Source organism: Corvus cornix, chromosome 17 (genome assembly GCF_000738735.6).
Source record: "Corvus cornix cornix isolate S_Up_H32 chromosome 17, ASM73873v5, whole genome shotgun sequence".
Taxonomy (NCBI): Eukaryota; Metazoa; Chordata; class Aves; order Passeriformes; family Corvidae; genus Corvus; species Corvus cornix.
Genome location: NC_046346.1, coordinates 10,407,984 through 10,433,326, shown reverse-complemented (window position 1 = coordinate 10,433,326; position 25,343 = coordinate 10,407,984). Strand labels below are relative to the sequence as shown.

The window sequence follows — 25,343 nt, the reverse complement described above, 5'->3', positions numbered from 1 at the left end:
TGAGCCATGAACTGTGATAGCCACGTGTCAGGACAGGCTGGCAGTCCCTGCCTGCTCTCCCTTCCTTGAGTCCTCCCAGCCCAGTGTCCTAACACAAACACCTTGGTGCCCGCAGCCTCTCCCAGCGCCCCCAGCAGATCCGGTCCTGTTCCAGTGTCCCACGTTCCTCTCATTGCTCGTGGGTTCATCTCCAGCTGCCATTCTTGGACTTAATGGGACACTGCCAACTAATCACAGTCCTGTCTCTTCTTTAACCTGTTGCTGTCACAGTGCATAATTAGATTAATGAAGTAACGACGAGATCAGCGCATGGAGAACCTGAGCAGAATCACACCCGTGACCACTCGAGTGGCGTCTCCTTGCAAAGAGGATGCCCAGGACAAGCAAACACAATCAATTATTTTCTAGAAGGAAATTTAAAAATGTTGCACACTGCTAACGTGAGCACTGCCCCGTGTATGGTCACACAGCTTCTCAAAGGGGAACAGTAACACTCTCCCAAACAGGGAAATGAGAGTGCCAAATGCCACCAACAGCCTGGGGACTGGGGGCTGCAGCAGGACCTGAAACCAGGTTGCTGAGCTTTGCTTTTTTCTTTTAAAGTTGACAACTTCAACATCTACACCCAGCACTGAGCATGGGGAAACCTGCTGTTGTCTAGCTCTAGGCCAGATAGGTAAATTTTTGGGGTTAATGTTTTCATAACCATGCCACCAGGACTGCTGTTTACTATCCATCCCATCCCCAGTAACTCCTTACCTTCTTTACTTTTTTCAATTGCTGTTGCTTACGTGCATTTCTGATAGATTTAAAAATAATTGTTAGCACTGCAGAAATGTGTTCAGCTTTTAAATGAGGGTTCCATAATCCTGTTTCTGTAAAGACCTTAAATAAAAAAATAGTTCTGAACTGTAGAGTGTTGTAAAGGCATTAAAGGAGCTTACTGCGCACCCCATGCCTGCTGCAAGCCCAGACAAAGGACAATAAAAATGTGAAACAGAGGAGAAGGAATGAAAGAACCCCAGAAAGGCACATCTGGCTGGGAAGAGGAGGTGCTCCTGCAGGTAGTCAGCACAGAGCCTGACCACTCTTTTAGTGAAAAAAAAATTTTCTAATATCTAATCTGAACCTCCCGTGTTGCAACTAAGGCCTTTTCCTTTCATCCTGTTGCCTGGGACATGGCAAAAGAGACCAAACCACCACCTCACTACAACCTCCCTTCAGGCAGTTGTAAGGAGGAATTCCCAGCTCAAGGTTTGTGAGGATACTAAAATCATACTGAAAAATACAAACCCAAATAGTTGGTTTAAGGAATGGTTAAAAACAGGTTACAGGGCAGATAGATCTGAAAATATGACCTAAATATTGTAATGCAGCATTTAAACAAAAGCAGTGATACAGGGAAAAAGATCCCATTTCAGTTCTGAGCCTCTTCTTGGAGAGAATCCTGTTCAGCAAAGGTGATCCAGTCAAAGGTGAGGCCTCCACCCTACTTGGTTCCTCCTTCTTTAAGGCCTCACAGGTGGCTTTGCCTCAGCACTGCCTGAAGAGCTGAGAGAAAGCTCGGCCTCCATCCAGCACCCACAGTGACCCACACATCCCCCGGGTGCTCTGCACCCCAGAGCATCCCCAGCACCTGCCAGCACAGCAGCTCCTCTGCAAACATCAGCCCTTTTCCTCTTTCCCTCCCTTCTTCATTTGTTAAGATGCTTCTTCGAAAGGGGAGCTTTGATTATTAAGATACTTAATGATAAAGGGAAGGGCAGCAAATGTGCAGTGCCTGCTGCCAGGCCCAGCCCCAGAGAGGCTGGCTCGTGCTGGGCTCCCAGGCTCTGCTCCCAGGCTCTGCTCCCAGTGTTTATCCCAGGCGGGTGTTTTTCCCTGGCGCTGCTGCGATTGTTTGGCCAGGCTGGGTGATGGATGGTGCAGAGGGCTGTGTCTGGAAATGCGCTCCCGAACCGACAGGAAGCTGAGGGGGCCTTTGCCAGCACTTCCTTCCTGCATACAAGGGGAGGACAGAATGGGAAAAGCCTTGGCTGTCTCTTACCCTGAGAAAAGTGCTCCCCTTCCAGCTGGATTACAGTAACAATATTTTAATCTTTCACAAGATTATAATATCCTTCCTCTCTAAGTATAGCTCCAGTGGCAGCTCAGAGAATGAAATGAACCAACAATGTAAAACTCAATAGGTGGTGCTGGAAGCTGAACAAATGGAGGTCCAGGCTGGAAGGTCCCTATCTTCAGCCAGGATATACATCACCAGGGATCACACCTGTCTAACCCAGGACTTGACTCCAAGAGCAACCAGGACTAAGCACTTCAACAGGAGGTGTAAAATGTACATGAGTGGTACATTGAAAATGTGTCCCTCTGGACAGCTTCGTTCCTGTGCCTGTTTGAGAGAGCGGATCTAAACTCAAACCACAACATTTATTACACCTACAAAAAATAAGGCTGCAATGAGCAATCTATGAATATTCTGACCACACATTTCTCATGAGCACCCACGATGCGTTATAGAGACTTGAATGTCTTTTTCCCAAAACCCAGCCTCTAGGTCCTTCTGTGGATGATTCGTGAATCTCCATGACATCCTGATGTGTCATCATCACCTGTTCACAGTAACAAAAGTATGTGCTGAGTATTAGAGAATAGATATTTCATGCTACCACAGGAATTTTTCTAAAATTTTCCATTTTTGAGCTCCAGATTCAAACCCATGGACAATGACAAGGGCTTTAGTGTAGGCAGGTGTTCAGAACCCCAGATTGCTCTGCCCCAGCTCTGTGGCCTGGGACAGCCAGAGCAGGGCACACGGGTAGTGGCTCCGAGGACCCTGGACCAGCGAGGGGAGATCCCAGCAATCCCCTCATTTGTCTGGGCAAGTTTGCCCAATAGAGTCTGAAAAAGGGAGGAAGAAATTCTCAGGACTCTTGACAACAAAAGAAAACTCCCCAAACCTGTGAGCAGACAGCTCTCCTAACAGCCTCTATTTCTGACAAAGGCCTCAGACAAAAAGACCTCACCCATGAACAAAGAGTGGGGAACAATGGGAACTGTCAAAAAATAGCCCTCACGTCAGAGCTAAGAATGCCCCTTGACACTTCCAAAAAAGCCCAGGCTGAGCAGAGCTGGGAGGCCACAGGCACAGCCCCTGGCATCCGCCTCTCCCCGCACACACTGCCAGCAGCACTCGGTGAGGCTGAATTCCAACAGCCAAAGATGGGGATGGAAGAAGAGGGGAAATTTATGGCAGGTCTGAGCCACAAGTAACAAATTCCTGTCCATCCAATCTCTCCAGCAGGGACCCTGACACTCAGATTGGATGGGACATACCTGACAGTGGTGTGTGCACATCTTCCCTTACTGCAAAGGGTAACCACTTACCAAAGCAATTCATGACAAAACGAAGTTACGGCAAAAAGCAGAATGAGTTGTGTAACACAGGAATAAAACCCCTGTGTTCTTCTGAACTGGTGAGAACTTATAAAAAAATTGCTAGAAAAATTTTTAACTTGGATTAGAATTCTAAGAATCCTGATATCCAGATGTGGGCAGGAAACCTCAAAGATCCAATAATCTTCATGGCATGCAATTTAGCATTGATTCACACATTTTGCTTTATTTGTGACCCAGCATTCTCCCCCAATAGCAGTAAGAAAATAAATGAAAAGCAAATCACACTGAATGAAAACTCACCCGTGGGCTGATCGCTTGAGTAACTGTCCTGATTCATCCTCCCAAAGGTCGCACCAGGTCAGGATGCTGAGGCTGGAGCTCTAACTCAGAGATGCAGCCCAAGCTCTTCCTTCTGCAAAGAAAATGTAGAGTTACTGTCAAACTGCAGCAACTTCACCCTGTGTGAGAAAGGGAGTATCTTGTGTGTGGTCGATTGTCCTCGAATTTATCAGGAGAGTGGAGAACCTACATGCATGTACAGCCTGGTGTAGGAGCCATAGGACACGTGCCTGAATATCAGAGAATGCAATGGGAAACTGAATCAAATCAACAAGAAACACTGGAAAGTGGCATCTGAGACCCCATGGAAAGTGAAACAACATGTTAAAGCACAGCTGGGTTCCTGGAACAGGCTGAGTTTCGGACTTGCACAAACAGGAGTCCCTGATGCTGTTCACTTGAGTAGCCAAACAAAACTGCACAGGGTGAAGAGTTGGACTCGATGATCCTGAGGTCCTTTCCAGCTCCGCAGATTCTATGGTTCTGTGATTCTACGCAAACCCCAGACCTACCTAACCCCAAACTGGACAAACAGGCCATGTGAAAGCATGTTTTTGCCACAGCTACACAACTCCTCCTCTTTGTTTGCTTGCCCTTCCACTCCTCATCACATCTTGACTGTGGTAGAGTTGGGAACAGAACCCATGTCTCCCAAATCCCAGTCCAGTGCCTTAACCACCACATCCTTCCTGCTGAATCACTGCAGGATTGTTTATCAGGAAGGAAATTCCCCCTCGAGAGCACTCACTCTGAGTGTGCTGGTGGAACACAAATGCTTAGAAAAACACAAACAGAGAGGCAATAACAACAAGTGATTAAAGCCCCTGTACTGGCTGGAGGCACAGCAGCACCTTGGGATTGTTGTGGAGCAGTGGAAGTGAGGCACCACGGAGCAGGACATGACACAGAACGAGCAGTGCATCCAGATGGCCTCCCAGGAACAGCCTCCTGCTCTCCACAGATGATCCGTGACTCTGGAAGTCTCTCCCCACGTTTAGCACGAGGTGTACATCGCTCAGGGCCATTCAAAAGCTTTGGATTCTCAGCAGGCACTGGGAAGGTCACCTTTGGTAGCAAAGCTACCAAGTGCCAGCAGCTGTGGATATGATCCAGAGGGTCAGAATTAACCTCACCATGTTGTGCAAGAAAAGGGCTCTCACTTTCTTTAAGGTCTTTAGCCCCAAAATAAAAAAAAAGCAGGGTGTGTGTGAGGGGAACATACCAAAAATGGAACAAATATGTTTAAACATAGTTTACCCTGCTGGTCTCCTAGAAAACAAAAAGGGCTGTAATTCATACATGATCTGTCGAAAAACACAAACCCACTGAAATGGCAAATTCATGGTCCAGGACTCTGAAGAATTTGGCTCTGCTCAGCAGTTGGGCAAAGGGGAAGAATTTCCCCATTCACAAGCAGTGGCTTTCCAGGTTGTGTCCCACAAGACCCCACCACAGTAACCAACAAACACAGGCTGGGGCAGATGGCAGAGCTTGGACTGATCTCAGGACAGTCCTTTTAAATGTCATTGTATGGGAATTCCAGCAGGACCTGAGGGATGGATGGATGGATGGATGGATGGATGGATGGATGGATGGATGGACGGATGCACAGTGTCTGACACCTGCCCTGCCTGCAGCTCACAGCTCTGCCCCTGCCAGGGGCAAAGCAACCCTCAGGTGGATGGGGATGGTGTGAACAGAGCTCTCATTCTGCCTCCTCAGAAACAGCTGAGGCCACAGCCACCACCAGACAGGGAACTGGGAGCCACTGGTTTCCTTCTGAGTGATTTCAGTTCAAGCAGGGCCATTGCTGGGCTGGAGTGAACAAGGGGCTCCTGACCCACGATAGGAAAAGCAGGAAGTCTCCCTCCTGACAGTCTGTTAACCCTCCATGGGATCAGCTCTGTGTTGGTATCTCAAGCTCTGCCTGAGCTGGTGCTTTCCTTAACGCCCAGAAATGTGGTGAAGTGACTGTGTAAAAAATCTTATCTCTCCTCAGAAAATGTCCCCAAAACAAAAAAGGAGGTTTCTATTCCGCTTGGGTATGGAAAAGGCTTGAAAATGTGAAGTGAGAGTAACTTAAATCTTTAGAAACGAGAAAACAAACACTACAAAGCAGTGTTATTTGTAGGCCTCTCCATATGGGGATTTTGAAGCCTATTTCACATTTTTATAACCTGCCTTTTATTGCTTTGGTGTTAAAGAACATACAGGCACACATAGCAAAGGACAATGGGTGTCTTTTCATTGACTTTTACAGACTTTGGATTCTCAAACCCAATTTAGCTTCAATTTAGCTCCCGTCAGCCACAAACCCAGCACTGCATTCTTCACAATGCCCCAGCTAAGCTACACCACTCAAAACGTGTCCTTAAATTCTGGCATCTCGGACTGCAGTGTGTCACAAATGACCTGCCTCCCGAGCCCTTTCACCAGCCACATCTGAGGCACATGTTCTTTCAAAGTGGGCAGAAGTGATGAAGAGGCTGCAGCCTCTCTGCACCTCAGATTGAAATGCAAATAGCAGTTCCACCTATTTTTACAGACTTCCCTTTATCACATAAATCTTTAACTACTCAGAAATATAAACTTCACTTTGCTGTGATAAGGATATAGAAAAAAACCACTGACAAAGAGTAAAAAAGAAAATTCAAACCAGGCATCATTCAGCCAGTGCCTGCCACAATGCCGGGCCTGTGTGAAAAGCCCCAGGCTTCCTCCCCTCCTCCAGGGCCCTGAACCCAGTGGGGCTCCACGAGCTCCCACTGGGACAGGGCTGCTCAGCACCACCAGGACCACTGGCAGAAGCCGAGGGGCCAGGACACAACCCCTGCCTCCTGCATTAATTCATTTGACTCATGCTTATGCTAAGGAGATCACTTCACTTGAATGGAATTTTTATTAAATGATTATTGACTTTTGATCATTTATGGGAGTAATTTAGTAATTTTCCACCATTAGTGCCATAAAAAGATTCATTGGAAGTGCTGAAGGCTCAAAGCAGAACACTCGTGGCAGAAGCCAGCAGAGCCACGCTGCTCCAGAGAACACCCTCTGCCTCATTAGCTCGGACATTAAAACTGGAAAGCAGCTGACAAAACATCAACAGATGTCTGTCAAAGTCTGCTGGATTTTCAAGGCCATCCCCTCAGCATGGCGAAACCCACCGGCTTGACAGGAATGTATTTTTCATGGAAGTTCCTGTCCAAGTTCTTAACATCAATAAGCAAATTGTTGTGACCCCAAGGGCACAAATACAACCCGAACCCCTGGAGGAAGCCCTGGATACCGGAGAATGTATCTCCCTGCATGCCTGCAGAGTTCCACGACCCAGCTCTCCCTGCTCATTTCACTCTTCTTACCCATCAATCACTTGGAGAACGCACCCTGGACACAACCAGCACACCCGGAGTGACTCCGGGCAGCGCTGCCGGGGCCGTGCTGATGCTGGGGTGGCTCTGGCCGTGCCGCAGCCCCGGAGGCTCGGTAGGCTCGGGCTCAGGCGCTGTTCCCCGGTGCCCTCCCAGGTGCGCTCCCCAGTGCCACTCCCCGGTGCCGTTCCCAGGTGCGCTCCCCGGTGCGCTCCCGGTGTGCTCCCCGGTGCCGTTCCCCGGTGCGCTCCCGGTGTGCTCCCCGGTGCCGTTCCCCGGTGCGCTCCCATGCGCTGTTCCCCGGTGCGCTCCCCGGTGCGCTCCCGGTGCCGTTCCCCGGTGCGTTCCCAGGTGAGCTCCCCGGTGCCACTTCCCGGTGAGCTCCCCGGTGCGCTCCCATGTGCTGTTCCCCGGTGCCGTTCCCCGGTGCGCTCCCCGGTGCGGTTCCCCGGTGCCGTTCCCCGGTGCCGTTCCCCGGTGCCGTTCCCCGGTGCGCTCCCAGGTGCGCTCCCCGGTGCTGTTCCCCGGTGCCGTTCCCCGGTGCCGTTCCCCGGTGCCGTTCCCCGGTGCCGTTCCCCGGTGCGCTCCCAGGTGCGCTCCCCGGTGCCGTTCCCCGGTGCCGTTCCCCGGTGCCGTTCCCCGGTGCGCTCCCAGGTGCGCTCCCCGGTGCCGTTCCCCGGTGCCGTTCCCCAGTGCCGTTCCCCGGTGCGCGGAGCAGCCGCGGGGCTCTGGCACCCTCTGCTGACGAACCCGCGCGGGGCCGGGCTCCCTTTGCTGCAGGAGCAGCCCGGAGCTGAACACGTCTTCTGTGTGTTAGCTCAGGTATTTCTGCAAATCACACTGATCACAGCCGGCCCTTCCGCCCCTGCGTTTGCCCCGGAACCGCGCACAGCCCGCACAGAGACGTGCCCTACTCTCCTGTCTCCGGGGTCGCCGAAACCCCCCGGGTTACCTAAAACCCCTGGGATTTATCGTCCTTTCCACCTCCCAGCACTACCCAGCTCCCCACAGGCAGTATCCATCCTCTCCCTTATTTCTGAAAGGATTGTAGCAGGGAGGGGACCCCTCAGCCACCTGAGGGAATCATCTCTGGAAGTCTCATCCTTCTGATGCAAGATTCCCTCAACACTCTCCATGCCACCCGTGTCACACAGGAGCCGTGCCTGGCAGGGGGGCTCTGTGCCACCCCCTCCACAAGGCCAACCTGGCACCGAGGAAGGGCAGGGAGGTGACCACACACACCTTGGTCACATGTCCAACATGTCCAACCTCCCGTGTGTCACACAGACACCCCAAGGTGCTGACTGCGACCAGTGACACCCAACCTGCTGACCCAAGGCACAGCGTCCTGACCCTGCTGTGCTGTACGGGAAGGTTCCCGGGGAATAATGAACACCAAGAACAGAAAACTCCGTGTAAAGGCAATGGTGAAACAGAAACCTGATAGTCTGGGCTGTGTTAACTTCAGAGGTTGATTTTCAGCCTTGTTATTGTCTGCATTTTTCTGATTCTTGCTTCTTCTCTACTGGTGTGAAGGGAAGGCTGGGGGGACGTGACAGCACACCCTGGGTAAGGCACGGAGAGCTCACGGGCAGAACAGACACCTGCACTGGCACCTTCCAGAGCTATTTTAAACCCATGCAGGCTGTACTTAACCTACCAAAGGGTTTGCACTTCAGGAGAAAGAATCTCAAAGGATCATTTCACTTCCAAACCAGCACCTTAAAACACAAAGCCAAAAAAACAAGGAACAACTTTGGAAATAGGCAATGCAGGATTTCCACCAGAATCAAAGTGTAACAAAAATTCTCAGCAAACAGAAAAACAGGTCAGTTGAAGACACTTCACAAATTTCATTCCAATTTTTGGCCACTACTGAAAACCACTATAATATAGAAAAATTTGAAAAACTTTAAAGTGTCATGGGACTAAATAATCAGGGTGATTGTAATAGTGACACGTAAATCCTTCTTACAAGGAGATCCAGCAGTTACTTTGAATGCTGACAACTCAGTCTCTCTTGAGCTCTCTCACATTAGAAGAGCTTACTTGGCTTGCTTTTTTCCCGTCCTAGAACAGCTTTGTGAGCACAACACCGCTGGGGACTCAATACAGGACTTCAGCACTTCCCCAAACAGAGCCAGGGCTGCGTCAGTGTGAGTCCTTCAGGCACTCTGACTGCTCCCCAGCACTTGAATTCCAAGTTTAGGCAGTAGTGTTAAGCCAGTATTACCAACAGCTGTCCAGTGCTCTCTGATGGAGTGTTTGAACGTCTCCTCCTGGATCACTGAGGAAGCTTTATTATCTCTCATTAAATATTCACTTTTTTTTTAAAGCATGAAGCATCCTCCAGAGTCTGACACTTCTAAAAGGCTTGGCTGGACAGGCTCTGGCAGCCGTGGCCATGGCAGCTGCAGCCCCTGCTGTTGCCAGATGTTTGTCCTACCTTGCCCTGCCAGGACAGCACAGCTGGCTGGGTGCGTGCCCGCCCGCCCGAGGCCTCGGCTCGCAGTTCTGACACATAAATGAGAACAGGGGGTGAAAGGATTTGTACAAAACCACTGGGCTCTGGGCTGGAGCTCTAACACACAGCAGGGCAGAATGTCTGAGTGCAGCTGCTGGGCAGGGGCAGAGCAGTGACACAGGGACCCGGGCTGAGCTCACCTCTGGCCAAGTCCCACACCTTGGAGGTTGTCCCCAGGGAGCACCCAGAGACACTCTGCAGCCACATCCCCACTGCACAGTTTTGGGGGTACAGCTGTGTTGGCCAAGTGCACTAAATGCAATCACCTCCTGACTGACACACACTCCAGCAAATTCCCAGATGAAACAGAGAGAATTTCATGAATTGTGGCATTTACAGCAGAAGGGAGGGAGGAAGGTTTGTCTTTGATCAAAGTACCTTTTTTTCCCCCTTCTTCTTTCTATTTATTTGCAATAGTGTTGAAGCTTTCCTTCTCCCCAGGGTTTTGCTTGAATACCTCCAGATGTAGATGTAGAAATAAAAAGCCTGTATAGGATGAATGAGTAATTTTAGAAATCTGCTAAATTTTTTCCATCCTGATCCGCTTCTCTCCCTGATCTCCCTTTCCATTCACTCACAGGAGCTGAAGCTCCACTGCGTGGTTTTCTCCTCGATCACTTTCACTCCGGACCATGTCTAACCATGAATCAAAGCAGAATAATCCAAGGATTTCCTCTCAAATCACCATTTCCTCTGTTTTCCCTGTTACTAGCAAATCCCTCAGATCCCCACTGTCTGCAGCTCCTCATCTTCCGCCCTGGCCGGGAGTTCCTCAGCAGCCGGAGCGGAGCCAGCGGCCCTGCAGCCTGCACAGGTCCCAGGCCACCCTCAGGGGCACGGGCAGCTCCTTTGCTTCTCCCAGAGACACTGCTATTACGCCTTGGAAACCTTGCCAGAATTGAGAAGTTCCACAAGCTATTGGCATTTTCATTTCCAGGTTCTTTTCATGTTTAACTCAGATTTCCTTCACAGTTTTTGCTCCCCAAGATCTGATACTCTGTGTCAACAACGACCAGCTACTTGTTTTAGTAAGTTTTGTCTCTTATTTCATTTCTGTTTGACTTTTGCCCACATCATTGCCTGTGAGTCCTCCCCTGTCCTGCAGGGAGTATCCTCGTTGTTCATGGCAGCAAGGAGAGGAATGCTGGAGGACAGGGAGGGTGGAGAGGCAGGAGCTGCAGCCCAGATCAGCTGCAACATCTGGTGATGGCTGAACATGGCTTTGTTGTGGCTGAAGATCCTGAGTGCTACTTGGAATATAAATTAAGGGATGACTGATTGCCGGTCTGAGACCTTGACCAGTAGCTCTCGTTATAAGATCGTGCCTTATAATGCACTGGGGGCTTTGTTTCCCCACCCTCTGCACCCTGGGCAATCCCACCCGCTGGCACCTGAGGGACTGACACCCAAGGGACTGACATCCATGCAATGTCCTTGTTTCCCCTGGTTCTTCCTGAACAAGTTTCATTTCACTGTCATCACCAGATGACCTCAAGGTCAATTAAAGCTGCTTATCAAATTCAATTAAGTCTTTGTCAAGCATGAAGCCAGTAACTGCACCACACTCTCCTCGCACACCTCCTCACACTCACACCTCCAGCAAGAGAAACAACATTCTGCTGGAGTACAGGAATAGTGCCACATCCCACAAGGTCAGGACAAAGCCAAGTCACATTATTCACCACACACTGTGCACTGATTTTTTTATCTCTTCCCAAGCCATGTCAGTATTATCTCCACCATGCCTGATAATAAATTGGTTTCAAAACTACTTCATGGGTAGTTGTTCCTCATGCTTTACATCCTGAATAAGCTTAGAGACCTTCTAAGCCCAGATCTAGAGATCCTCTCCAAGCTTATTCAGGAGGTAAAGAGGTAGGGAAGCAGGCTCTGAATGCAGTGATTGATTAAGCCACCAGTGGGATTAATAAGGTCATCTCTGGTGGCATAAATGGCTTTTACAAGGGATGTTGGGTTGTAATCAAGTTTGTAGAAGATGATACTGTACATAAGGAGAGTCCTGAAGCTGCAGTTTTGTTCTCCTGGCAGCACTCGTGGAAGGCCAGCACAGAGAAACCACTCCTGAAACTCCTGGGTAGGGAGCCAGGTTTTTCCACATGTTTGGAAGATGGGTGGCCAGCAGCCTCCTCCTCGCCCTTTGGTTCTCCTTATGATGCACAAGCAAAGGCTTTACCCTGCAGCCTCCTCCTGCCTCAGCCCCAACACCTGGGTCAGACTGGGGAACAGAGCTCCCCAGTTCAAAGGCTCAGGTTAATTTTCACAAGTGTTTTGAGCAGCGACATGCACAGTCACTGTGAAACATCTGCTCAGATCAGGAGATCTCAGCAGCTACAGACGTCTCCACCACTGTCTTCAGAAGTTGAGAAAAAGGCAGCCTTACCCAGCTTTTGGACTGTTCTGTACCCATAAACAACATTATTAACCTGAAAGGCATGTGTTTTCTCACTATGATTTATTAGCCATAGTTACAGTTGCAATAATAATGCTCTAATTTTTCGGAAAGTGCTACAGTTTATGCATAGTTTTAACCACCTTTTGAAAAACCTTTAAGTAGTGATGAATCGACCCATAAAATAATACAAATGTTAGAACCAACATATTATTCTCCTTCAGGCATGGGCAGGGATATCTGATTTTTGTCTGCCAAATCATTTGGCATCTGAACAACTGGCAACAAATTCAAAGTGAAACAGCAAAACTGTGGGCAACCGCTGGAAAGACTGGGATTCCTCCCCTTTGCATTTGGACATGAAATGCTACGTCTGCCCCGGGATGCTCTAATCTAATTCGCTTGTTCACAGTGTAGCAAGTCAGCTGCATCAGGATAGTTTGTGTCTGCACTGCTCTGCCACAAAGCCATGAGCACCTCTGCTCTAAAGCACAAGGACACAAGTCCTCACTTGATCAAAGCAACCACTGGAGAGAGATCTCACCCTGTGGTTCTCTCCTGCCTCACTCCCCACTCGGAGTCTGCAGATGCCTACCAGAAACTGCAGGGGCTGAAAAGCTCATCTCGTTCCACCCCCTGCCACCTTCCACTGTCCCAGGCTGCTCCAAGCCCCGTCCAACCTGGCCTTGGACACTTCCAGGCATGGGGAGCCCATAACCTCTCCGGGTAACAAGTGGGGCACCAACGTGGGACTCCAGAAACTTCCATGAGATTTGCAAGTGGCAGGGGTCAGCTGTAAAGTCCCTGCTCAGCTCCCCTGAGGCACTCGGCATAAAGCCCCACACTGAGGGATAAAGAATGAGCAGAAAGAGCCCCCAAGAGCAGTGTCTGTGCCCTGACAACATCTCTGCAATTCTGGACTGCAGCTCTGTTTGTACATTTTAATTAACCTGGAGAAAGGCTTATTTTATACAGATTATTTATTGAGAGTTGGGACACACTTGCAGCCCTCTAAGACAGGAGCACTAAGAGCACTAAGAGAACAAATCCCGGTGTCTGAGAGGGAGGAATTCTGCCCTTGGCTTCCATCAGCTCCATCACTGTCCCTGCTGCTGGGGATGCCGAGGGCATTGCTGCCCCTGCCTGGAGCAGGCAGGGTGCTGACACACGGCACAGCCTCCCCACTCAGCCCACTCAGCACACAAAGAAGAAGCTTGCACGGCCAGATCAATAACTGGAAGCCACAGCGACAGTTTGTCCCCAACGCTGGACAGTTAATCCTGATGCACAACCCCCCTGTGAATTCAAAACGCTTCCTCCAGCCCCTCTCTGGCTGTGGTCAAACAGCTGATGACACACGCTCTGACAGAGCAGCAGGATTTCTGCTGGGCCCACAGAACACTACGCAGCGTGAAGAGTCTCCAAGAAAAAAAAAACAACAGGAGGCTTAAACCTTAAAAAAAAATACAAACAGTAAGTGGTTTCTAATGTTGGCTTAAAAGTAAGATACAGCAACAGAACATTTTAGGTAGCCTGTATTTAAAAAATTGCATTTTCTACAACATTATTTCTTATTACCCAGGATGCGTTATGTGTAATTATTTGTCAGTATTAAGGTACAAAGGCAGATGCCAATTTAAACCCAAGCAAACCATTGCAAGTTCAGCAGGATGTTAAACATAAATATTTCATGGCTGAGCTGGAACAGTTTCTGAAGTACTGAATATGGATTTAAATTCTGTATACTCCTTGCTTTTGAGGAGTTACACAGACTAGAATCAATGCTAACACCAACACTGCAATGTACTACTTAAATCCACTCTCTACTCATTACTTCTGTCTTTCAAATTGGATTTTACGGTCAAATTCAGAAGGAAGGTGAAGCCAGTGTAACACGGTACCTACAGCCACTGCAACACACACTTGGAATTCCACTGCTTCATACTGACATAGGCTTAATTAATTACCTCTTTACACAGATTCTCCTTCTGGTTCAGTTCAGAGTCTGTGGAATTTAACCTGGCAACGCTTGTCACAGATTAAAAATTAAGAAGAAAGGAGCAAGGGAAAAGCTACAACAGATAAGAGGACTAGTAATACCAGAATACACCCATGACAAAATATGTGCTTCCAAGTATAACTCACACTGCCTCCCTCTTTCTGAATGCTCAGAACTAGTTCACAGGCAGCTAAATTATAATTCTGCTTCTCAGATAACAGAAACTCAATTTAATATGCTCAAAGTAAGCAGCTCTGAGACTTGGAACAGAGCTCTGGAGACCTCCGGCGCTCCTCGGGAGAAAGGAGAAGCCCAGGGCTCGCAGGGAGGACGTGCCTGCTGTACTAAAAGGCAGATGCCTTCAGAGCACTGTATGTTCAGTCATCTCTTTATCAAACCCTTAACTAATTAAACAATCCTCTTGTCAAAGAGGACAGTCATTGTTTGTGTGACCGATGCCCTGTAAACATAATGGGATAATCTGCCTTTCTCCTTTTTCTCTCCCTCAATTCTTCCAAACAGCTGGGGGATGCGCTGCCCGCCTGCCGGGAAGCCTCGGCTCATCTGTCATTCCTCCCGCTCGCGGCCGCACGCAGCATCAGAAGCCAAGCTCAGGACAATAACGCCTCAGACGCTCCAACAATCCATCTGATCCTGTGCCATCGGAGAGTCCCCGGCCACAGCAGAGCTGGGCAAACAATCGGGGGGGAGAAGAAGTGATTCCTGGACAGAACTGACAGTTAGAACTGTATTGATCTACAACGGCAAACGATGCTCAGCCCCAAGCACTTCCAGTGCCCTCCTTTGACTTGGCCCGGGGAAGAAAGAGTCTGCAAACACCAAAGCTTTGGTCAGATGGCACCAGGCTTGCTCTCACATCTGCACAGCTACAGCAGCAAAAGCTGTTCTTCAGCTGCTGGAAGCTCAGCAAGTCCCATGCCCAGGGATGGCTCCAGCCCCAGATACTGTGCTCAGCTCACAGCAACCCCGTCTGTGGATGGGTCACGACCAACAGCAGTTACAGAGGGCAGCTATTTTCTCGTGTGAAATGAGAACAGTGTTTCAGGAGGTTGCAAAATCCAAAGGTTTGTCCCTCCCTGTATTCCTGAGGTGGGGGATGTCTACCCCGCAGCCCACTCTGCTCACCCCTGTCAGCAGCAGCTCTGTCACCCCAGGGATAACCAGGACAAAACCTATTACGTGTCCCAGCCCTCCTTCATTAAAGTGTCTGTCTTCCTGCTAACACCACCAGCAGTCTCTACTGATTACTGTAAGAAAGTCAGAATACCCAGTACTTGAAATTTTGAATTAAAATGCAGTACCTGAAACCGAAATGAATCACTATTACAAGGTGCAGATTTCACAGGGCTGTGATTCCCAGGAGTGAAGCAGAAAGCAGGTGGGGAGGCCCAGGTGAGGCTCCCCGAGCCCTGGGGACACAGGCTGGGACAGTCTGTCACTCCCCTGCAGTGTGCTCTGGTGGCGAAGGCCACACACAGCTCCACCGACCAGAACTGGTGACCACGGTGTCATTGATCTCAGGCCATTCACTCCTGTGTGCTGTTTGTCAAAGGAGGAAACGTGGTGTTTCTGTGAGGTGTGAGGAGGAGGAGGAGGAAGGGGCAGTGGGAAGGAAAGGCTGAATAATATCCAAATGTGAAAACCCTTCAGTGCCCATCGAATCTGTGAAGTGGTCACAGCCCCGAGGCTGCCAGAGCTCCAGGAGCGTTTGGACAGCGCTGCCAGGGATGCCCAGGGTGGGATTGTTGGGGTGTGTGTGCAGGGCCAGGGGTTCGACTCGATGATCCTGGGGGTTCCCTTCCAGCTCAGGGTTTTTGATGATTCTAACAGAAAGCTTGAGGTCCTCCACAAAGGAGTCAAATCCATCCTCGGCTGTCCAAATTCCCAAATTCCCCAAACCTCCACTGACCCCCAGGCAGTGCCTGACAGCGCCATTTCAGCAGAGAATGGGAGGACAAAGGGCTTAGAACAAGGACAACTCTGATCTTCTCCTGAGCAACATCCCCCCCACAGCCCAGCTTTGGGGAGAAATCAGAACACTTCAGACAGGGTTCAACAGTGACCTTGAGCCCCACTGCTGGCTACAGGGAGACTGAAACACCCCCACCCCATCACAGATCCACAGAGACAGAACAGAGTCATAAACTCATCTGTGTGCACACCCTTCCGAGGAACTCACGGACGTGCCCAGGTGTCCCATCTTCCCTCAGTCCCTCCTTGGACAAGCTGCCAGTTGGCTTAAAGCTCTTCCAGAGGAGACACAACAGTGGTGTGCCCCATGCTCAGGAGGGCATGAAACCCGGGAGACAGCACGTACAATGCAAAGTCTTTCTTTTTGCACCTCATCTAGGCCACAGCAGGGAAAAAAAATAACGCAAACCCACTCTATTTTTAACCTACCACCAAGAGAGACTTCACAGAGCCATGCTCAAATCTGAACAAGTTCCTCATCTCAATCCAAGTTAAACTCAGCAAGTGTAAAGCAAACATCCCAAATGGAATATATCAAAGCCAAAATGATGTTATCCTAGCAAAATTGCAACATTTTCCATATCTGTAACCAAAAAAACAGCAGTATCAGCCTTAAGGCTCTTTTTCTTGCTCTCTCGCTTGTTTGTTTTCTCCCTCCCCACCTCATCACTGCAGCCAAGTTTTAAACAATATCCATGAAAATAGCAGCTTTCAATCTGTTCCTGGAGCAGCCAAGTTAATGAGGCCACGCGGCATCCCAGGGCACTCTGGAGGGAAGGGCGCACATTGCTTGTTACTGCAGCCTGTGCTGCTCTCAAAAATGTAAAACATTTCAAACTGGCGGGCGCTTCCCTCTCCTTCTCCCCCTGTCTCCAAGTAAGAGAGAGTTCAGACTTCCAAACATATACTGTGGAAAGAATGAAGCCCTTCTGGAAAATATGAAAGACCGGTTTGCCTTTCTAAATTTAAAGATTTATAAATCAATGCAAATCTTTTTCAAAAAAGAAAAGCCAGCAGAACACTCCCGCGAGTTCCACCACAGCCATCAGACAGTTGTAGAAACAAGTACCTGTTTTTCCTGACCTACATTTGCAGGCTGGCAGGAAATCAAAGTTCGTGTCGAATTACAGCAGATTTTGAACAGACTTGCATGTGCCCTCCAATCTCTGCTATTAAATCTGTTTGGGCCCAGGGACTGTATGTTTGTATGAAAGGTGCCACTTTCTACAGTGACACGTGCTGAGTATTACGTGAGTGCAGGCCGGTTGTCTTCTGGTTGTAACACTAAAAATGGGAATGGATTTTCCATAGGAGTTGATTCAACTAGAGACACTTTCCTTTCCTTGGAACTGCTCTATACATTCTCTCCTATATTTATCATAAAAGCCATGTGGTTAAGCAGACACAACCACAAAAAGCAAACGTGGAGCTCTGTCCCGAAGGTCTGGCTACGGAACGGCTCCGCAGGCGAGAGCCGCCCGCGTGGGCTGGTGCTGGGTAAACAACAGCACCCAGCAAACAGCATCTGGGGCTGAGGAGAGACTGGGACCAGCAGCCAGGACAGCCAGGGACAGATCAGCCCAAGGACAGGCTCTCACCTGCACCACTCCTCACCCCAGCACAGGCAGCAATCCCTCGGACTGCTGTTCCCTGACTGGGGCTGTGCTTTACCTGCTTGAGAGTGCAGCCCGTGATTTCAGAAGGGCTCTTGCCCATGCCAGGCAATGGAAAAGGCTGCAGAAGTGGGAAGGAGACACTGCACCACACTCAGCCTTGGAAATAAACCCAATCTTTCTCTTACAGCAGGAGAATTTTTTCTGCTCAAGACCACTGAAGCTACTCCTGGGAGCTGGGAAATGAGGCTGCTACTGATCTACTTTATGTTTGGTGTTATTGCCAGGCCCTTATTCCTACAGATCCCACAACAGCCCAGGGACTCATCACCTATCCCATAAATGGGGGTCTGCAGTGAAGATGGTGAGTTCTTCCTGCTTCCAACTGGCTTAAAAAACACAGCAGGAAAAGAAGGCCTTGTAATCCAGATTTTCCAGATATCTAGGGAAGACCTGCAAGGAATGCAAGGAACGGACACCTCAGCCAGTTACATGAACCCTCACGCTCAGCATTTGCGATGATCTGGTTTAACATAAGCTTGCAAAAACTGTGTGATGGAAACACATTGAAAGTTTCCTTTCTTTTCATGCCCATTTTCAGATCTCTGTAGTTTCACAATGTCCATATTTCACTAAAATTAAAATCGCTGTGTTGCAAAATACATTCAAGACAAAAGTTTCAATTAAGCCTTTTAAAAGATGTTTTTCACAATCGTGGCAGAAATTCTTTAAAACTGCATCTTCCCCAGGCCAAGTCAAACGTGCCCAAAGAGGCTGCAGATGCAAACCCCCGGGAATGCACTGGGAGCAGAATTCCCACCTCTCCACATCCGTGTGAGTAGGAATTACCGACACGAACCAGTCCGAGCCTAAAAGCCCCACAGTACCCTGCTGAATTCCAGTCACAGGCTGACATGAAGTATAAGGAGCCAGACATCCATTAGCAGGAATCTGAACACCCCTGTGTTTTGGGGACTGCTGGTTTCGCTTATGTTTTTTGATTTATACCTCATAACTGCAAAACTAATGAGATTCTAATGAAAAGTGGGACATTATTCATTTGGGTTCCCCCCAGGAGGTTCAGCTGATTTCCAACAAGCATGCTACTCATTAAAACAGGAGGTGATGGTTTAAGAAGCTGAAACATTAACCTGTTCCCAAATGTGCCCGGTCTGAAATGACACAGTGGTTTCTGCAGCTGGCAGTTTTACTGCCTTTATCTCCATTATTTTGTTCAGATAGATTTTTTTTTAACTGGTGACTTCTAAATAAATAATAAACACCTAATCTGTATATCAAGTAATATAATTATTTTTAATAAATAATTTTTTAAAAGTCAACCATCCATACAACAGGGCCATAAGAAATGAAACACTGAACCAGAGTTTTTAAAAATGCATTTAAATTGGGAAATGAGGTCTGGAACATGGAACATTTGAACTGCCCGTTCATCATGGACAAGGCAGTGGGCCCACCAGTTTCTGAAGCAGGGACTCCAAATTGGCAGTGCTGGCTTTCCATCATCCCATCAACCCCTGACTCCTCCAGGCACAAACCAGAAATGCACCAACTACAAATTAGGGAGTGACAATTTTAATACTTCATTCATGAAAGCACATTCAGTTCCTGCCTCATGGCTATATTGCACAACCCAAATGTAAAAGATTTTGATTCCAGAGGGAAGCTTCTCTGGAGTTGAGGCTTGCCCAGTCCCTCCCCTCCAGTTTCTTCTGGTCTCTCCTAAGGAGCCAGGCTGGGAGAGCTGCGGGTGCTCACCTGGAGAGGAGAAGGCTCCAGGGAGAGCTCAGAGCCCCTTGCAGGGCCTAAAGGGGCTCCAGGAGAGCTGCAGAGGGACTGGGGCAAGGACACAGAAGGACAGGACACAGGGAATGGCTTCCCACTGCCAGAGGCAGGGCTGGATGGGATATTGGGAAGGAATTGTTCCCTGGGAGGGTGGGCAGGCCCTGGCACAGGGTGCCCAGAGCAGCTGGGGCTGCCCCTGGATCCCTGGCAGTGCCCAAGGCCAGGCTGGACATTGGGGCTGGGAGCAGCCTGGGACAGTGGGAGGTGTCCCTGCCCATGGCAGGGGTGTAAGAGACGATCTTTAAAGTCCCTTCCAACCCAAACCATTCCATGGTTCTATGATTCCTTCTTGTCCTAAATGCTACAAGTTGGGTACTAAAGCATCTGTGTGTTCAAGCACTTCACCCCAGTAACCAGCATCCCCTGGGGGCTTTAGGGGAACAGACAGTTCCATCTGCTACATCTTAAACACCATTTTCTTTCTGGAGACGATAAACAGCTCAGTAAGTGATCCTGCAGCATTCACTGAAGATGAATGTCCCACAAAGCAAGTACAAGAAAGATAAGCGGTTCCACCCATCTGAACAAACATTTCCTCCCAGTCACACCCTCTGCACATAAAAGCAGGAATCTTTCTAAACTCATACTGAACAATTCTAGTGGAAGGTCACAAACAATAACAATGGATAATTAAAACAATAATCAGGCTTAGTAAGACAAAAATTAAAAGTAAATTGCTCATCATTTTTTTTTTCCAAACTGCCCAAACCTCAGCAAGAACATGTTCTGGACAGAAGAGGATTTGAACTTAAAAGATTACAACAAGCTGCTGTTCATCACCAAAAGAAATGTCTCCCCACTTTCGGTGCTGTGGGATTCACTGTGGAGCAAAAGGGTTTTGTGGGAAAAGGAGGACGGAATAGAAGAGTCTTGCTGAAGATGTAACATGCTAAGGGAAGGAACACATCCATAGCTCAGAGCTGGCTCACGGCTCATCCCACCAGCAGTACCCCCCTGTATTGCCCTGCTCAGCTCTCAGTGTTCCTGCCTTGAAGATACAGGAATGGGAGTGGTGTTGGGAATACCACTGGGATTAAAAAAAAAAAAAAAGAAAGAAAATAAAGCAGGATAATCTTTCTTGAAAATAGAACCAATATGTTCATTTGGAGTTCTCAGTGAGGAATTAAATCCGATGAAGAACAAGGACAATTCTGCAGAATTACACCTGAATTTCTAAATTGAAACCTTCTTCACAAGTGCTGCCACCTTCAAACAGAGGGAGATGCCCCAAAACACACCAGACTGAGACTGGAGGCCATGGGATGGGCATGTACCAGGCAGTGTTAGCTCTGGTTTTAGATGGCAAACTGAAACACCGAGGGAGACAAGGCATTTCCACTGCCATGAGGCACATGCACACCTTCAGCTCTCGGGATCAGGGAGTTATTTCTCATTTTTTAAAGCACTCAGCTTAATATACACCCGAGGGATACTGGTACAGCTGTGTTGCTCTATGTTTGTCATTGAGTAGCTCTTACTAAACTACCCCAACCAGGTTGGTGGGAAAAATTATGAAAGATTTTAGGCAGAGCAGCATATTTTAGGTAATGGAGCTGAAGGAGGGATTTTGTGTCGTTTAAACCTCCCCCTCTATTCACTGAGGTTGTTCTACAGGCTATAAACTACTTATCTGGCTCTTTCCTCCCTAAAGAGGATCGCCTCATCACAGCTCTCCTTCACCAGTCCCACTCCCTGATACTACCCTTTACTCTTCTCTGTTCCACAACTCCCTTCGTTTTTTCCTTTCAGGGACAATTTAATTGAAATTCTGAAAATTGCTCTGAGTGTGCTCAGCTTCCAGACAGCTGCCTCTGTCTGAGACGTCTATGGAGGAATTCAGAACAGAAGTCAGGTTTTTGTAGAATGCAGAATTCCCTTTTCTCCTGGAATACACTGCTCCATGCCCTCTGCACCCCCTGGCTGGGGTGACCAGTGAGGCACAGCTGTGACAGACAAGAGCTTTCTTAACTCCCCACTCCAGATCACATCCATCTTCAACACTGGGAAAAGCAACAGTTCTTGGGGGAGAAAGGTTGGTACATGGTCATGTAATTAAAGCCTGTCATCACTCACACCCACATTGTGGTAGGTTGGTGGTGTGCAGGCATCCTCAGCTCTGGCATTTCCTCAGTTTGGGCTCCTTGCATTAGAAATCCAAATACTGTTTTTATCGTGCTGCACCATAAATTATTGTGCAGAAAAAGTAGCATCCCTAAAACACAATTCTTCAGCATGAAAGCCCAGCTCGATGCCTTGCTAGAATTAAGCCACAATCCCTGGCTCCTCATTCACAGCCCAGCCCTGGCACAGCAGCACATCTGCGAACAAGCCCAAGCACATGAGCACTCTCACTGTGCCTGAAATGCAGCACATGACGGAGCAGCACAGCTCGCACAAACCACAGCTCCGGAGAGAACCCCGGGCTGAGATCAAAGACAGAAACTGGAAACTAACTGGATTCCTAAAGGACTCGGGCTGACAAGGCCGGCATTCACGGCAGTACAGATCCCAACAGTCTTTTCTTATTCTTAGAGCAGACAAATGAAGAATAACATTGCCGCCACCGGCGGCGAGCGGGAGATACCGGCACTGTTCCCCGGGGATGCTGCGGGCCCGGCGCGGGGAGGACGGGGCGGTAACCGCGGGGCTGGAGCAGCAGCGCTTGTTAAGGGAACAAGCAGGAAAGGTGAAACAGTGGCTGAGATAAGAAGCATCTCAAAAAAAATGCACCAAGTTTTGGGTTTACGCTGCGAGGAGCGGGAGCTCGGCCCGCGAGAGGGGACGGAGGGGCGGCCGGAGCCCCCCGGGACAGGGCTGGGCTCCGGAGCTCTGCAGCCTCCCAAACCAGAGAGAGGAGACGAACGTGGGAATCACAGAGTCCCCGACTGCTTTTGGTTGGGAGGGACCTTAAAGCCCATCCAGTGCCACCCCTGCCATGGGCAGGGACACCTCCCACTGTCCCAGGCTGCTCCAAGCCCCAATGTCCAGCCTGGCCTTGGGCACTGCCAGGGATCCAGGGGCAGCCCCAGCTGCTCTGGGCACCCTGTGCCAGGGCCTGCCCACCCTCCCAGGGAACAATTCCTTCCCAATATCCCATCTAAACCCTGTCAGTGGGAAGCCATTCCCTTTATCCTGTCCCTCCATCCCTTGTCCCAAGTCCCTCTCCAGCTCTCTGGAAAACCCTTTAGGCACTGGAAGAGAATCTAAGGTCTCCATGGAGCCTTCTCTTCTCCAGACCTAATCCAAATTCTGTCAGCCTTTCCTCCTTGGTCCAGCCAGCTCTCTATCAAACTCCTCCTAAGAGCTCCATGTACAGACCTTTCCCAGCCTTTGCTCTGTGGGAATTGTTGCAATCAGCTCCATTAAAGGTAAAACTTTAAGATCTCTTACAAAGCAAGATTTCTTGGAAACAGCCAACTCCACTGTCACAAGATCCTGTCCAGTGACCTTCACCCAAAATCTCCCTCTTTCTAGGAATTAATGACATGCTCTGCCTGCCCTTGCTCTCACGGCTCTGTGCACAGGGCACACTTGGCAGTGAATCATCTGCTCCTGCAAGTCATGAGCTACAAATTGCAGAAACACACCAGGAGCTAAAATCAGTTTCCGAGAACAAAACCAGCTGGTATAGAAACAAAAGCCAAATATTATTCTCCTGGCTGCTGTCTGCATTTTTTTTTTATTTAGCTTAAAACAAAATTTAAAAAATCTGCTTGGAACCCAAACAGTCTCTAGCTGAAAATGTGGTGTCTAGCCTGAAAAACAGAGGCTTGTGGACACCATGCCAACAGCACAGGATTCCCATGGACCTGGTGTTTCTCAAGCCCTTAATGTGGTTCAGCTTAGGCAAGTAGTTTCAGGATTCCCAGTTTAAAATCTACAACACATCTGCAATTCATTCTAGATTTTTATTTTATTTCTTACTTCTCCAACCAACTCCAAATGGTTTTACGAGTTCTCGCAATCCGGTACTAATCAGTTACTCATGGTGAGGAGTCCCCGCTTCCTCAGAAGGGCTCCGTTTGCACGGGGAGCCAAGCTGTGCATTTCATCAGCTGCATTTTGCCAGAAACAACAGCAACTACCTGATAAAACAAGACTGTTTGGAGTGTTTAATGCCTGACTACAGGACACAGAAAACTTCTAACATGGCACTGGGCATTTTCTACCCCTCTCCCATCAGCTCACCAATTAAACTGAAGTGACTCCCCTACTAACAGGACTAATTTCCCACTTTGGAGAAGGGGACTTCAAGTGGCTTCAGGGAAAACTTGTGAGAAATTTTCATCCAGCTGTATGAAAAGAATTCCCATTTGTGAAACACCCCTGGCTTAAAACCTTTAATGGAAGTGTCCTGAAAATTAGACAGCCAGTATTTGCCTCCCGCACATCAGCTGTGAGATGAAACGCTGCAGACAGGGCAGGTGAGGGCAGTTACTCTCAGGGGTGATTCTGAAATACAAATACAATCATCTCTGCTTCCCTGCTCTTCTTGTTTCAAATACAACACACGCTGCACGCCTGAGCTGCAGGTGCCTCCCTTATCACCCCTGCACAGGAACCCCAGACCTCAGGCACAGCAACAAGAATATTCTTCCTGCTGAATGATGATTTTTTTGGGGCAAAACCCTAACAATTCTGTTTCTGCCCTTATGAGTTTCTATTCAATTCTATCCAAGCTATTATAATTAAGAGACCCTCACTAAAAGATCTTTCAGAAGCTCCTGTTTCTCTGCATAGCACACGTGACAGTCACAGCTTCATCATTTGGGCATCTGTTACTGCTGACTTTGTTGTCCTCCTCACGACACATCTGGCTCTGATCAGCACAAAGGGTGGATAAAGATTTCCCTTTCTTGGGGCTGAAGGGCTGGTTGCTTCTTCCAGGCTTCACCAGACCAAACCAGAGATTCAGATGTGGTCCTATGGGACCAGACAGGAGAGTGAGTTTGTGGTTCTGACTGACTGTCCCAGAAACGACAATGCTACAGCCAGAGGACAAACGTCTCCTCGTTATCAGCCCAGCCTAACAAATAGCTGATAATGAACAGATGGACACTGGAGAAACGTCCCTCCAGTTTCCTGTTTGAGTAACGCAATCCTCCCTGCCTGATCTCACACTCACAACATGAGGCTGTACCCAGGCCAGCTTTAGTGTTTCTTTCATGCTTTACTGTTTACATCCTGCCTTCACCCTCCACATGTTTCCTATCCCCAGCTCCTGAAGGTAAGGCATGAGCTTTGGCTATTGCACAACACAGCCTCTCCAGGGACCTTCAATATTCTCCTCCAGATGGCTGGGTGGACAAAAACCTTCTTTCCACATCCTTTACACTCTCAAATTCTGGTGAATTTGACCAAACTGAAAATGAAATACAGATATAATTCCTTGATCTTCTTTATTTTTATTTTCATGGTGGAAAAGGTTGGAAGACTCTTGGGAACAAGCTTGTACTGAGTATCCAGTATGTCACTGAATTTGCCTGGCAATGCTGCTATGGTGGCACGTTCTCAGGCAGTTGCACTTGTGATGTCAGTAACGAGTGGCATGAAGACGTATTAGAGAATCAGAGAAAAGCAGAGCTGGAAGGGCTCTTACAAGCTCATCTAATCTTCCTCTCTCACCTCGAGGCAGAATCAGCTCCATTTTCAACAGAGACTTAACCTAAATCAGATCTCAAAACCTTTACACTGATATTTGACAGCTCAAGAGAGAAAGTCTTTCACTGGTAAAATTAAAGAAAACAGAAAACAAAGAAAGAAAACCAGAATCTGCAAGCCAGCAGCAAACATGCTTCCAAGAGATCACCCTATGTAATGAATCCTATTTTAT

General features: G+C 48.6%; 1 protein-coding gene across 6 annotated transcripts in view; it reads right to left on the bottom strand.

Moving 5' to 3' along the window:
• Positions 1-25,343, bottom strand: part of EXD3 (exonuclease 3'-5' domain containing 3) — a 213,287-nt gene that overhangs the window by 165,862 nt on the left and 22,082 nt on the right. For all 6 annotated transcript variants that reach the window (XM_039561847.1, XM_039561844.1, XM_039561848.1 and 3 more), the window contains exon 3: positions 3,700-3,811. In XM_039561847.1, the coding sequence (XP_039417781.1) occupies positions 3,700-3,736 (37 nt within the window). In that variant the 5' untranslated portion in view covers positions 3,737-3,811. The remainder of the gene's footprint in view (positions 1-3,699; positions 3,812-25,343) is intronic.